This window comes from Camelus dromedarius, chromosome 1, assembly GCF_036321535.1.
Source record: "Camelus dromedarius isolate mCamDro1 chromosome 1, mCamDro1.pat, whole genome shotgun sequence".
Classification (NCBI taxonomy): Eukaryota; Metazoa; Chordata; class Mammalia; order Artiodactyla; family Camelidae; genus Camelus; species Camelus dromedarius.
The window spans coordinates 23,079,649-23,093,647 of NC_087436.1; the positions used below are offsets into that span (position 1 = coordinate 23,079,649).

The window sequence follows — 13,999 nt, forward strand, 5'->3', positions numbered from 1 at the left end:
GCACCTGTTTGAGTCTCTGGCTCTAGTTTTTGCTATTCCCAGGAGCTCTGCCCCTGGCGTTATCTTCTCTCTCTGCAGTCTCTAGAAAACCTCATCTACTCACGTGGTTTAAAATACCTTCGTTATGGTGAAGCCTCCGAAATTTAATGATAGTCATGGCCTCGCCTCTAAACTCCAGACTCCTATATCTGGCTGCCAATTGCCGTCTCCCTTGGACATCTTACAGGCAGCTCAAACACAGCATACACAAAACTGAACTTTGATCTATCCCCACCTGTTCGTCCTCCAGTTTCTCCAGCTCAGTAAGTGGTACCCATGTTGCTCAATACATATGGGAGTTACTTCCTCCTTTCTCTTATATCCTCCTTCTAAAATATTATTTCAATGCATCATCAGAAAGAAGACAAATAACAAATGTTGGCAAAGATGTGGAGAAATGGGAACCCTTGTACAGTGTTGGTGGGAATGTAAGTTGGTGCAGCCACTGTGGAAAACAGGATGGAGGTTTCTCAAAAAAAAATCAAAAATAGAACTACCATGTGACCCAGCAGTTCCACTCTTGGGTATATATCCAAAGGAACCAAAAACACTAACTCAAAAAGATACATGCACTCCAATGTTCATAGCAGCACTATTTACAATTGCCAAGACATGGAAGCAACCTAAGTGTCCAACAGATGAATAGATAAAGAAGGTGTGAGATATAGATATAAATATAGATAGTTATATAGATAGATAGATATCTCCAGTGGAATACTACTCAGCCATAACAAAGAACAAAATGTTGCCATTTGTAGCAATGTGGATGGCCTTGGAGGGCATTATGCTAAATGAAATAAGTCAGGCAGAGAGAGATAAATACTATATGATATTGCTTATATGTGTAATCTAAAAAATACAACAAACGAGTGAATATAACATAAAAGAAGCAGACTTACAAACAGAGCACAAACTAGTGTTTACCAGTGGGGAGTGGTAGGCAATATGGGGGTAGAGGAATGAGTGGTACAAACTGTGGGTATAAGATAGGCTCAAAGATGTACTGGGAATATAGCCAATCTTTTGTAATAACTATAAATGGAAAGTAACCTTTAAAATTGTATAAAAATTAAAAAGTAATAAAAACTTAAAGATTACTTCAGTTTGTCCTCTTACCTCCATTCCTATTACAACAAGCCGCCACCGTGTTTCACCTCTTTTGCTGCAGTAGTTTCTTCTGGATTACCTCTACCCTTTGTCATACCAATCTGTTCTTCACTTAACAGCAAGAATTATCTTTTAAAATATTAAGCAGATCATATTACTCCCTGTTTAAATTCTCTCAATGTCTTTACAATGCATGAAACCAAGAAAGAAAATGTGTCAAGTAGGTATTATACTACTGTGTCAAATGGACTAAGAGGTTTTTTCTTTTCATCTGTAAAACAAGAATAGTAATATTTACATCAAAGAGTTGTCGTTAAGAATTCAGTAGAGGCCATTGTTATTTTTGCATGAGTTTTGTATTAGCTTTCTCAGGGGAGAAGATAAATTTTAGTAAATATTTATATTATTAATAGTTACTTTGCCCAATTAGTACTATCTATAGGGAACCTTCTAAATGTTTCAGTGACAGCATTTTGATTTGTATTATTACGGCCTCAAAGTAAAGCCTCTGCCTTGATTAAAGGACACATTCCTGCTTTTAAAAATTATCAAACAAACCAAGTTCAATAAAAACCTAGGACAGAGTAAAGAACAATTCCAAATGCCTTCAGATCACTTTTTTAAGTTTTAAAATGGAAAATGATTAGATACTGTGGTTGATGCAATGTCACATCATGGAAGTGGAACCATTTTTGGCAAATCTCTATTTTTATTGATCTGACCTCGTCTTTGCCTCGAGCTGTGCAGGACAGTCAATTTCCAAAATAGCATCATGAATTCAGCAGCCCATAGTTACAGCAGTCCCCACAGCCCTTTTTTCTTTCAATTCACACATTCCGATTTAGAAAACACCATGGCGAGAATGAATCCATGAAATCTGCTGAGGCTGGTAGCTGAGAAGACAGGTGTGAAGGTGGGAATTTGCAGGTGCTGTGAGCTATTGCTCTAGAACTCTAAGTCAGCTCTTATCTGTGCCTCCTTTCTGTACCAGGCCTATCTGAGAGTAATAAAACCACTCCATGATGAGCTCTTTGGTTGGCTTACCATTTAGTTGTGAGCTGAAATTTTTGGCTTCTTGTGAGCTGAACTGATTCCTGGACTATTGCCCAAAAAACAAGAAGGAGGAGGAGGAGGAGATTATATATCTACAATATAGCTCTCACTTTTTAAATTTTTTAATTTTATATACAAGTTTTAAAGGTTACATTCCATTTACAGTTACTACAAAATATTGTCCATATTCCCTGTGCTGTACAATGTATCCTTGAGCCTGTCTTACATCCAATGGTTTGTACCTCCCACTCACCCACCCCTGTATTGCCCCCCTCCTCCCTACTGGTAACCACTAGTTTGTTCTCTATATCTGTGAGTCTGCTTCTTTTTTGTTATATTCACTCATTTGTTGTATTTTTTAGATTCTACATGTAAATGATATTGTACAGTATTTGTCTCTCTCTGTCTGACATTTTTTTTTTAGTATAATGCCCTCCAAGTCCATCTACATTGCTGCAAAAGGCAAAATTTCCTTCTTTTTTATGGCTGAGTAGTATTCTGTTGTAGTAGTATTCTATATATGTATATATCTTCTTTATCCATTAATCTTTTGACGGACACTTCCATATCCTTAGCTCTTTTAGCTTTCATTTCACCTCAAAGTAGTGAATTCTCCCATTTAGTACATACTTGTACTAAATATACAATAAGCAGACTTTCTTTTTGATTAAGCAAAAAGTTTTTAAATAGAAAACAACAATTTGAAACGTTATGAAAAAAGAAAGACTTGCAACTTCATTTCTCAGTGGTAATTCGATAAACTACTTATTGAGAACACACCCTGTATGAGGGAGGCACTGTGCTAGGTTGGCATCAACCTATACATGAATAAACTATAACAGCTGAAAAAGACTCTAAGATATCTAATCCAAACTCTCATTTTATGGGCAATTAAACTTCAGCCCTAGAGGAGAAAGTGACTTATACCAAGTAACATGTGTAGTTACTTATAGCTGAGACTAGAATACAATCTCCTAAAGAGTAAGACAGGCTCCCACTTCTCATAAATATAACTTTAAGTATATAATTTTCTCATTGTAAAAGTGATGCTTAAGGAGAGCACTGAGTAAAAAGAGTGGGTTGAACACATGAAATAACTTCCAGTCCCTCCTAAAACCCCACATAAACTATAGCAAAGGGATTTTGTGAGGCATGAACTAACATGGATGGGTAAAATGTAAGAAGAGACAGTAACAAAATTTGGGCAACTGGGAAAAAAGGGAATAAAGAGTTGATGACTTAATGGACCTAAAAATCAGACCAAACCCTTTTGTCTGGCTGGGCATGTTGTGTCCTGTCCAAATCCAGTGGCCACTGCTCACTGACTCCAGAATGAAAGCTTCTTCTTGGTGATGCTGAGTGCAGCCTGGACTACAGCAAGCCACAGCCCTGCTGAGAAAGCAAGTGCACAGCAGCCGTGAGGAAGGGGAGAACCATCCCGGTTTGCATCAAAAATTCCCCAAGGCTCAGGGATGGAAGGTACCAGATGATGGCTCTGGAGAGGAGGATAAATGGGAAGGAAGTGCACACACACAAAATAAGGATGGACTATAAGTACAGATACAGATACAGATACAGATACAGATACAGATATACAGATATAGGTATTCAGCCAGCCTAGAATGTATAAGGTGTGAGGCAGGGATCCAGTTACACTCTTATCTAAATGACTGGTTTTATGGAATATTTGTTGAATATCCACCATTTTCAAGTACTAAATATGACTATCTTCCAAGATCTGCTTCCAGTGTTTTATTCTAGCCATTGACCTGTCTACATTACTATGAACTTCGTACACTTGTGGGTCTAGGAAACATATCAGATCTCAGTCTTTAGGTTGGGTCTATCCCTGTGAAACACCTCATTTCTCTAAAACGAATTCTTAAGACTCGAGTTCTTTGCTAGTTCTCTGTTGTCTCCTCTTAAACATCTGAAGAGTTTACTGTCCCTCATGAAACTCATATATTTTTCTTAACTGCATCTCAACATGAAATAAATTATCTCAGTGATTATGAGAGCAAAAGTATGATAATTATCAGCATTCTTTAGTCCTTAGATATTTTGTTGGTCTTTTAATTGTGTGTTTCGTCTGTAAGGTAATGGAACATACAAGATCTGCTGGTTTTAAAGCTGCCTTTTAAGCAGCTGAGCTCCCCAGCCTCCCCTGTTCATACTCCCTAGCTTGCCTCTGCATCCCAGTCATAGTTAAATACAGTCTGATGTCTATCTGCACAAGACTGCCTATCACCTCCAGTCATCTGTAATGCTATTGCTAGTGCTTAAGAGATGCATCCTTCTCATTCGTCTGGCTAAGTTATCCTATAGGAGTTTGTTTAAATATCACACCCTTGGGAAGCCTTCTTTGCCTCAGCAAATAGTTATGTATGCCCCTTACCTTCTGCTATAATACCAGGTACATTTTCCAGGAAAGTGCTTATCCCGTTGGGTTGTAATTGACAAGTCAGTGGACTGCCTGCCCACTGGATAGTAAGTTCCTTGGGGACCGGAATTCTCTCACTCTTACCTATATCCCTACAGTTAGCACAATCCTTAGCACATAGCAGGGACTCGATAGTTGTGTCTTGACCAGAAAGAGAAAGAAAAATACCATATGATATCACTTACATGCGGGATCGAAAAAAAGAGACGCAAATGAACTTACTTACAAAACAGAGACTTACAGACATAGAGAGCAAACTTACGGTTACTGGAGGGGAAAAGGGTGGGAAGGGACACATTGGGGGTTCGAGATTTGCAGACACTAACTACTGTATATAAAATAGATAAACAATAAGTTTATACTGTATAGTACAGGGAATTATATTCAATATCTTGTCACAACCTATACGGAAAATTGAAAAGGAATATACGTATGTATGTGCATGACTGAAACATTATGCTGTACACCAGAAATTGACACAACATTGTAAACTGACTAGATTTTAGTTTAGGAGTAAAACTGAATTTTTTTTTAAAGAAAAGAAAGTGATTATAAATCCCAAACTTGAGACAATTCTTATTAGTATTTTTGGCTTTTCTGCTTCTGGCTAACTTTCTCTGTCGACTTCACTGTACATAAAGCTGTGAATACTTCTATTTTCCCTTAACAGCATACCGTGAACATTTTCTTCTGTAACTACAAACTCTTTGGAACCATCACTTTAACGATTATAACCAGGAGACTGTCTTTTAGAAGTGACCTAGTTTACGAGATTTTTTTTTATTGTTGGGCTTTGTTATTTGCAGTGTTTTGCTGCTGTTCTTTATTCCTTAAATGAATATTCTTGAAGCTCTTATTATATTCTCTACAAAACATTCTGGAAATGAAGTTACTGGGTGAAAATTTCACATCTGAGTACAGTTGATCACAGTACTTCCCTCAGTATACCCTGAACTGTAATACACTCTTTTTTAAAGAGTGAAAATTTCATAAACAAAAAGGAGTTGCTCGTTTTTACCTGATGTTTATTGGTCATTTATGTTACACTCTTCTGTGAATGGTGTAACAGTAACCTTTACCCATTTTTCTAACTAAGAGTTGGATTCAGTTTTTCTCGTTTATTTAAAAGCTCTCTATATGTTAAGAATATAATCCTCTGTGAATTTGTTTTACAAATATTCCTGGTGTGATATATGCCTTTGAGCTTATTTTTCATGTTTTTTATGTTTCTAAATTTTCACACACATTTATCAATCTTTTCTTCTGTGGCTTGATCAATCGTTTTTCCAAACAGAAATTCCTGCCCTACTTAGAGATATTAGAGCTACTGTTTCCTACTTAGGTATATACTTGTAAGATACATTTTCTTCTAGCTTCATTAGTTTATTTTGTTTACATTTAACTTTTTATTTAGAATTTATTTGGGGGCATAGAGAGAAAAGGCTCTAACTAGATTTTTTTTTCAAATTAGCCAGTTTTCCTAATTCCTTCTCTTGGGCTTCAGTGAAATATTATTAAAGGCAATTGTATTGAAATCATCAGCCTCTGAAGACACAGCTCTATGTTCACTGTGAACTTTGCTTTTCCCCCCAGGTGAGCAGGAGGCAGCGGTAAGCAGTGATTCTGACATCTCACTGATTATGGCGATGGAGGTTGGACTTTCTGATGTAGAACTTTCCACTGACCAAGACTGCGAGGAGGTGAAATCCTGAAATGGCAGATCTGGAAGAAAGGGATGGTGGGACCCCAGGGGAAGGAAGGGAGAAGCGCCCCAAAGTTGGACGAGGCACACGCACCTCCAGAGCACTTTGACAACTCCAGGGCGCTCCACTCAAGAAAGGTACCGAAAAGCAATATCCAAAGTCACGTTCATCAGGATGCAGTTTCTCCATCTCCTCAACAGCCCATGGCCTTGGCACCTTGGAAGCTGAAAGCTGATTTTCTCTCCCATGTCTTGTAGACACACACTTTGGAAGTTCCTAAAACAGACTGAAGGGACACTTTTAGGGCTTCTTAGTTTCATTTCAGTTTTTTTTTTCCAGATCTTGTTTTCCTATTTGGGGAATGTTGTTGATTTCTTGGTAGTTTCTTTTTAAGGTCTGTGTGTAGTTTACTTTATGTCCACTCCTTTGTTCTCCCTTTGATTCACTCCAGCTTTTGTACAGAGTTCTGTTTGGAAGCACCAGCCCCATTTGTGTTCCATCTCTGAGATTAACGGCCTTGACCTCTCAGCATGAAGTGTGCATGGCTTTGGGAAGTGCCTCGGCACCCTGAAAGAGTCTAAGGCCAGCTTTCGTTTAGAATCTAAATTCTTTCACATGGATCTTGAAAATCCCAGCTGCCAGAGACCCCCAACACCAAGCTCTGAATCTGCTGAGGCCACTCCTCGTTTTTTTTTTTTTTTTCAGCTCCTTCTTGCTGGCTTCCACTTGCCAGGTTCAGTTAGGGACCCACGTGACGTGAGAAGGCAGTTCTAGGGGGCATTTCAATTCATCTGAGCCTTACAGTCTTTGGCTGAAATTCTGAACTCACAAGGCCCCTCCAGGGCATTAGCACCTTTCTTTGTGACTGTACGGCTTGTCGGTTGCTGGGACTGCAAACCCGGTTTTAAAACCAGATACCACACGCTCTTCCTGAAAGCAAAGGATCTGTTGCACTGGTTTCCCCAAGGCTACTACAGTCTTCTTTTGTTACCTCCACGAGTGGGTTCTGCAGGAGATGGAAGTTTTAGAAAAGATCCAGTCATCTTTGGATCCAACAGAGCAGGGGCTGCAGCAGCACTCAGGTCTTCCCTTCATTCCAGCACACTTCTGGTAAACCTCACCAGACCTTGAAGGATTTAGGTAAATCCTTAGGAGGTTGCTTCCCGGGGCACCCCTGAGTGCGTCTGGATACCAAGTTAGGGGGAGGTGTGATTTGATAAACGATTTGATCTAAAAAGTTCAGCACAGGAATTGTTGAAGTCAAGTTTCTCCTGATTGAGAGAGAGAAAGTCAGAAGGAAAGGAAAGGGGGCATCAAAGGAATTCTAAAACCCATGGGTGTTTTTAAACTGTTTATGTTGTTATTCTTTTTTTGTAACTATGACAGAGATGTGCTATTTTTTCAGTGGGAAATTTTGTAATACATTTAGACTCTCCAGATGCAGAGATGACTAAGGCAGGGTGACTCGTTTCTCTGGACCATCAGAGGGGTCACCTCGTCATCTGTGAAAAGCCATGCCGCTGTGTGGGTTCCCTAGGAAAGAAAGCTTCTCTCGCCGAGGTATTTACGTATTTGAGGAGGCCCTTCCACCTCGCTACACTCATACTCATCTAAAAACAGAGTTTGGTTCTGCTGGAAAAACCCCGCTGCCTGCAGAAACATTTCCGTGTACATCACGGGAACCCACTGGTGGCTCTTTTACCACCAGCTTTAACGAGTTCCTATTTGATGCTTTCTAAGTAGGCAGCAAGGCAAGGAAAATGATTATCACCTTCAGAAATGTCACATCTCGCTAGGAGTCCAATACTTCCTGTAATGAAATCCAGGATCTACAGCCAGGGAGGAAGGAAGACAGCACCGAATCTGGAGTCAGGAGGGCTAGACTTCTCCATCTGCAAAGCGAGGGAGTTTAACAAGATTATGCCCAAGGCTCTTTCTGGTCTTAGGACCACTAATGAGCATGTTGCCAGGAGGATCTGTTTTGTGCTGATGGTGATGACATATAGCAGACTTTCTACCTTGGGGAGGCAGAGTTTCTTGACATGTAACAGAAACAAACAGCCTTTGAGATCTGGCACTCCTGTGTTGCTGAGAAGGACTGTCCAAATGACTGGCGTTTTAAGTCCAAGTAGGAGTCGTTTGGTTTTGCCTTGGCTTAAAACCCCACGTAGTCACAGAGTTTGCCATCTCTGGATACCTTCAAATCCTAGTTCTCAGGGTGGAATTCTTCATCTCAAAATACTTCTTTTTCTCGGTCAGCAAAGGCCTGCACCACCTACCCCGCCTTCAGTAGCTTTGCCCAAAACAAAAGTTGGTATTAACTTAAGTCAAGTGGAATTAGAAGAAGAAATCAACAGTAAAAGACATGTGGTATTCTATGCCCAAAGAGAAAATGCCTTTTGGATTGATGGGTGTCAGCTCCTCCTGCCGGGGACCAGGTGAAGCAGGAGTTGGCTGTGTATGTGCTGTGGCTGCGGCAGCCCCTGTAGGATGCTGCGTAGATGATGAGAGACCCAGGAGGCCGATCTGAGGCCTGTGGGCCTGACCCCAAGGAGGTGCTGCTGCAAACTCCCTGAGCCTAGAAGCTTCTCCTTTAACGAAAGTTTGTTTCTGAAGAGTTTTCCTGTGGTTTTGGTAGTTTAAAAATAAAATGTTAATTGGTATGGAAGGGTTCCAAAAAAAAAAAAAAGGAAACAGCCCTTTCCCCACAGCCTTCTTCAGCACCTTCCCCCAAAGAAGAAACTCTGCCCTGGGGCCCTGCAGCTCCCAGACAGTGCGGGAACCCCCTCAAAGAATGTGCAGATTTGATGTGTATTTCCCCGTAGTGTCTAGACCAGCCCAGTCCAATAGAAATAGAGTGCAAGTCACATATCCAAGTTTAAACTTTCTGCTGGCCACACTGCAAAAAGCGAGCCGAAACAGGTAAAAGCAATTTTAATAATACATGTATTTAACCCAATATTATTATTGTTTCCACATGTTATGAATTACTTGACATTCTTTTTTTGTGCTACGTCATCTAGATGCAACAGGTGTCTTACACTCACACACATCTCTGTTTGGACTTGCAATTTCTCCAACAGTTCATAGCTACGTGTGGCTCATGGCTCCCTACTGGACAGTGTGGGGCTGGAGCCGCTCCAGGATTCTCGCAAGGTTCCCTGACACTTACAGGGAAAAAAGGTTAAAACTGAATTACCTCCAGAGACAACTGGACTCCACCCCAGTGGCCTAATGAGAGGCCCCCAGGTCCATTTCTTTGATAATGAATAAGCACTCCGGCCACCCTTTTTCAAATTTTTTGCTTGAACTTTCTAACTGCAAGACCATGACCATTTACTGTTGCTTCCTTGACTGGTTGTTTTTTTTTAAAAAACACACATGCCATATTGATTTGGTACTGAGACAAAATTATATCCCTCCCTTCTCTGACAAACCGTTAGGCTGATGTGTGGCACTCAGAAGCCAAAGAGAATTCTTCCAGACTCTAGTGATCCAACTTGACCCCCGCTCCCCGTCGGCCTTCTTCCTGATTGGCAGAAGGTCTCCCAGTCCCAGTGCCCCCTAGCGCCACACCTGTAGCTAAAATGCCCGGATTTGGGAGGGAAAAGTGGGAAGGTACATCTCCACTCCAAATACAAGACTTTGTGCAGACTTACTGAGAAGCCTTTGGGGCTTGTGACTGTCGGGCCTCTAGTTGGTGAATTGTGACCACCTGCAACTCAGACGCCAGCTCTCAGTTGGGAACGGGGCATCTTGCTGTCACCCCCAGGCTGTGGTCAAGAGAAGGAGCATTTCCATTTCCTCCACAATAATTTAGTCACCTCTGGGAATCACTACCTCCTGTGTGGCTGGTCCCTTTGGGAAGAACTGAGCCCTGATCATGAATAAAGCATCTAAATATTGATCTCGTCTCCAGGGTTTGGAGACCTGCCACCCCTAGAATGTCAGCTCCGTCATCCAGGCAGGGAGAGATGGAGAGTTTGGAGAAGGTGGAAAATTAAAAGGAGCAAAGGCATCTGCCTTTTCTGACATCACACAGTCATGCTCGTGACCATGGAGGCAGATCTCTGTCCAAAGAGGCTTTTTTGTTTGTTTGTTTTGCTTTGAGCACTTCCCTCATTCTGATGGAAACATCCTGGATGTTCATGCGTCTGGATTTGGTCACCCAAGTACCCAGTGGTACCTTCAGTCAGTGCTTGACGTCCCTGCAGCTGCCACACATTCAGAACCAAAAATGACGACAGAGAGCCTCACATGGGACTCTTTTAGTCCCCATCGTGTTCATCATATTCAGATGATAATTCTTACAGAGGAGGAGAAAAAAAATGGCATTTCGTTGTCCATTGAATGCATCACCTTGACTGAAAACAAAGAAATCTCATTAAATCAAAACTCTTTCTGAAAACCTGGGATAGAGAGTCACTCCCGCTGTGGAGGGAGGACCCAGCCCTCTGTGGTAAGGTAGAGCCGCTGAGACCGTTTCTGGCAGCATTTTTTTACATGCTCTCATTTTGATTTCTTTCCCTTTTTTGTCAGGGTGTGTCTCTCTCTATCTCGGGCTCTCCCTGACTGCCCGTCTCTTTCTTTGCACACACACACACACACAAATTCTTTTCCCATCTTTCAGGACAGAAAAAAAACAACCCTTAGTGGCCCTGGGTCTGTGGAGTCACCGTGGTTGTGATTGCCATTGTTTTCCGGTGTTACTGTTGTCGGTGTTCCTCTTTGTGTTGTGTGGCAGTGTCTGTAGCTGCACTTCTGAGGAGGAGAGTCAGTTTGCTATAAATGAACTTCCCCTGAAATGGAGTCAGCCTCCTTTTCACTTCTCATGTCACTAATTTTATTACAGACCGCCTCTAGCTATTGCCTCTTTTTTTTTCCCTAAGGCTTCCTTGTCAGAAAAGTCTCCTACACCAACAATGGCAAGGTAGGGATTGCAGAGTGCTGTCTAATCCATTATCTTCCACCTCCAGCGGCTGTGACCCCCTTAGTTCACCAGCGGCCCCGGGATTAGGATTTCTTGGGAAAACGTGTGGGCTGAACTGGATCCGATGTCCACCCCTGCTTCCTAACATCTTAGCGCAAGAGCTTGCTCTTCGGAAGTGATCTGAGAGGCCACTTCTTCCTTAAGACATAAAAAGAGGCAAAAAGAAAGTATTTCTTTAAAGTGAGAGACAACAACTCTTTGTGCAGCGTCCCGTGTCACAGAAGTCCCTCATCCATGCTACTCATGTGGCTGGGACTGAAAAGTACATTTGATGATGGCTGTTAAAAGGTGATGAGGATACTGCAGGAAGTCAGAAAAGAGGATGGCAGGATATGAACCTGGATGCTCACCCCTAGTTTCAAAGCTGGCCTGTTCTTGTTTTTTGGGTTTGGGTTTTTTTTTTTTTTTTGGATGTGTATGTTTTAAGGAGTTTAATGCTCATGAGTTAAACATTCCTGTTGCAAAGGCAGTTGGGATTACCTGAAAAATAAATTAATTCTGAGAAGCAAGTAGGAGTTCCTCATCGCTTACGTCTTCCCTTTCCCTGCTCTCCTCCCCATCTCACAAGTCCAAGCCCATTGTAACAGGAATAATAATTTGTGAAGACCCATGAAGCTGTAGCTACATTGTTCCACTTTGAGCCTTTTTGATGACACTCAGTTAATCATCCCAAAACTCAAGACATGATTCCACATCCTGGATGGAGACCCTAAATTATCTAGCCCTTTAATTTCCAAACCTGTTCATTCTACTAAGGACCCACTGAGGTCATTCACACCTCTTTACTGCCCTCTGAACTCTGCCTGCCTTGAGTGCTTCATAATCAGGTGGCTTCTTCAGGAATCTCCGTGATGCAAGACCTCATCCTTGTGCACCTGTTGATGTTTGCACTTAATTCAAAGCCATTCTCTCTCTGGCCACCTGATATTTGTTGAGGATAATGATAAGGCAAGAATATACATCTCTGAAGAGGTTCTGTATGTCTGAAGAGAGGGAGGAGGAAAATCCGTGAAGGGAGCTCACCCTGAATTATTTAAAGTCATTGCTTGGTAGAATGGCTGTGCTCTTGTCATCCTTCCTGAAGTGAAGGGCTCGGAGGACTACGGAAAATGTGGGGACCATGTGTACTATATAAACCAAAGACTGATCACCATCCAAATGGACACATGTTTCTTCCAGCGACTAGTTTAATTTCCTCCCAATGTTCTCATCAGAATAAGTGAAGGTGGTTTGCTTGGTCCAATCAAACTGTGCATCCTTAGGGGTTTTCTCTTGCAGGCTGGTGACTGACCTTATTAAATCCAGAAATTTAATTTTTAAAAAAAGCACCATGGCCTTAGTACCATACCATCTTGAAAGTCTAGTGTTTAGTCCCCTTTGCCCTCAAAAGTTTTAGACAAACCTAGCGCTTTATCAAACTCAGAATATTGTTCTCTTTGAGAATGTGAAGATTTTTAAATAGCCAAAGAATTTTCATGTATAAGAGCTAGTTAATTATAGCATATCCCACTCATTTGAAGAAAATACCAAACTATTGCCTGTTGAACTAGCTAGTAGAGTCGTGGAAGAAAGACTCCCAACAGAGGGACTTTTCAGTCTGTGTTTGTGTTGGCGTCTGGTGGTACCTGGTGTTCAGCTGGATGTTATTGCAAGAGGGCAGGGTGCCCTCTGCTGGAATTATCGCCATTATTCTTTCAGCCAGCTAATTTGACCAGGGTCCCCATTTCCTCAGCAAGTGGTTATTTATTTGCCTTTCATCATCCACTTTCCTCAGTAGTTGAGAATTTGGTCCACGTTTGTCAAAAAGAGGAAGGGATGTCACAAACCCTAAAAAGTTGGAGGAGGACCCCATGGAAGATCTCACTGTCAGCAGCCCCTTTCTTCTGCAAAACGTTGGGAAAATGGTGTTTGCTCTGTTTGCAAAAGATGATGCCTCTGGCTGGAATTGTGTGCTCTAATTGTTTTGTAACGTATCTCGACCTTTTTTCTTGTCAAATTGCAAAAGAAGATCAATAAACAGACTTCTTTCTTATGAATGTAAATGGTGTGAAATACTGACATGTTTTGTACATGTACATATAATATATTTACGTCCTGCTTTCACATTAGTAATCTGAAATGGTTGTACCGTTTTATAATTAGAAAGAGATGTGGGAGGGGGAGGGAGGGGTGGTTACTTTTGTAGTGGGGTGTCCCTTATATTTAGAAAACTTGAAGTAATTTTGTACTTGTGAGAAGTTACATTCCATTCATTTCCTGAAAGGCCATGGGTATTGTTCACGAGCTGGGAGGATGATTATGCAGGGAGCCTCCCAAGCAGCATCTAAGTGACACCGATTTTGTGGACTCCAGGTCATGACCAGAGATTACCAGTTCAATAATGTGAAAAGGAAAAACCCAGCTTACTTTAGCCCCTTTGTATATAGCACATTATTACTTCCTCTGGAAAAAAAAATCTACAAAGAATGAATGTACTGTTCTGAAATAATCCAGACATGGCATCATAAATCAATCTCTAGTATCTACCAACGAGCAAGAACGCCGATGGATTTATTTTTTTTCCTTCTTAAACACGAATTACGTGCTTTTGGTATAAAGTAAATGATGTCACTGGTAGGACTTTACTTCGCTGCCCCACGAGGTCTGCAGATCCCACGCACGGCAGTC

General features: G+C 41.3%; 1 protein-coding gene across 1 annotated transcript in view; it reads left to right on the forward strand.

Moving 5' to 3' along the window:
- The window catches only part of RNF150 (ring finger protein 150), a 225,044-nt gene extending 211,670 nt beyond the window's left edge, over window positions 1-13,374 (forward strand). The window contains exon 7 of the mRNA XM_010978921.3: window positions 6,233-13,374. Within this exon, the coding sequence (XP_010977223.3) occupies window positions 6,233-6,351 (119 nt within the window). The 3' untranslated portion in view covers window positions 6,352-13,374. The remainder of the gene's footprint in view (window positions 1-6,232) is intronic.
- The last annotated feature ends 625 nt before the right edge of the window (window positions 13,375-13,999 follow it).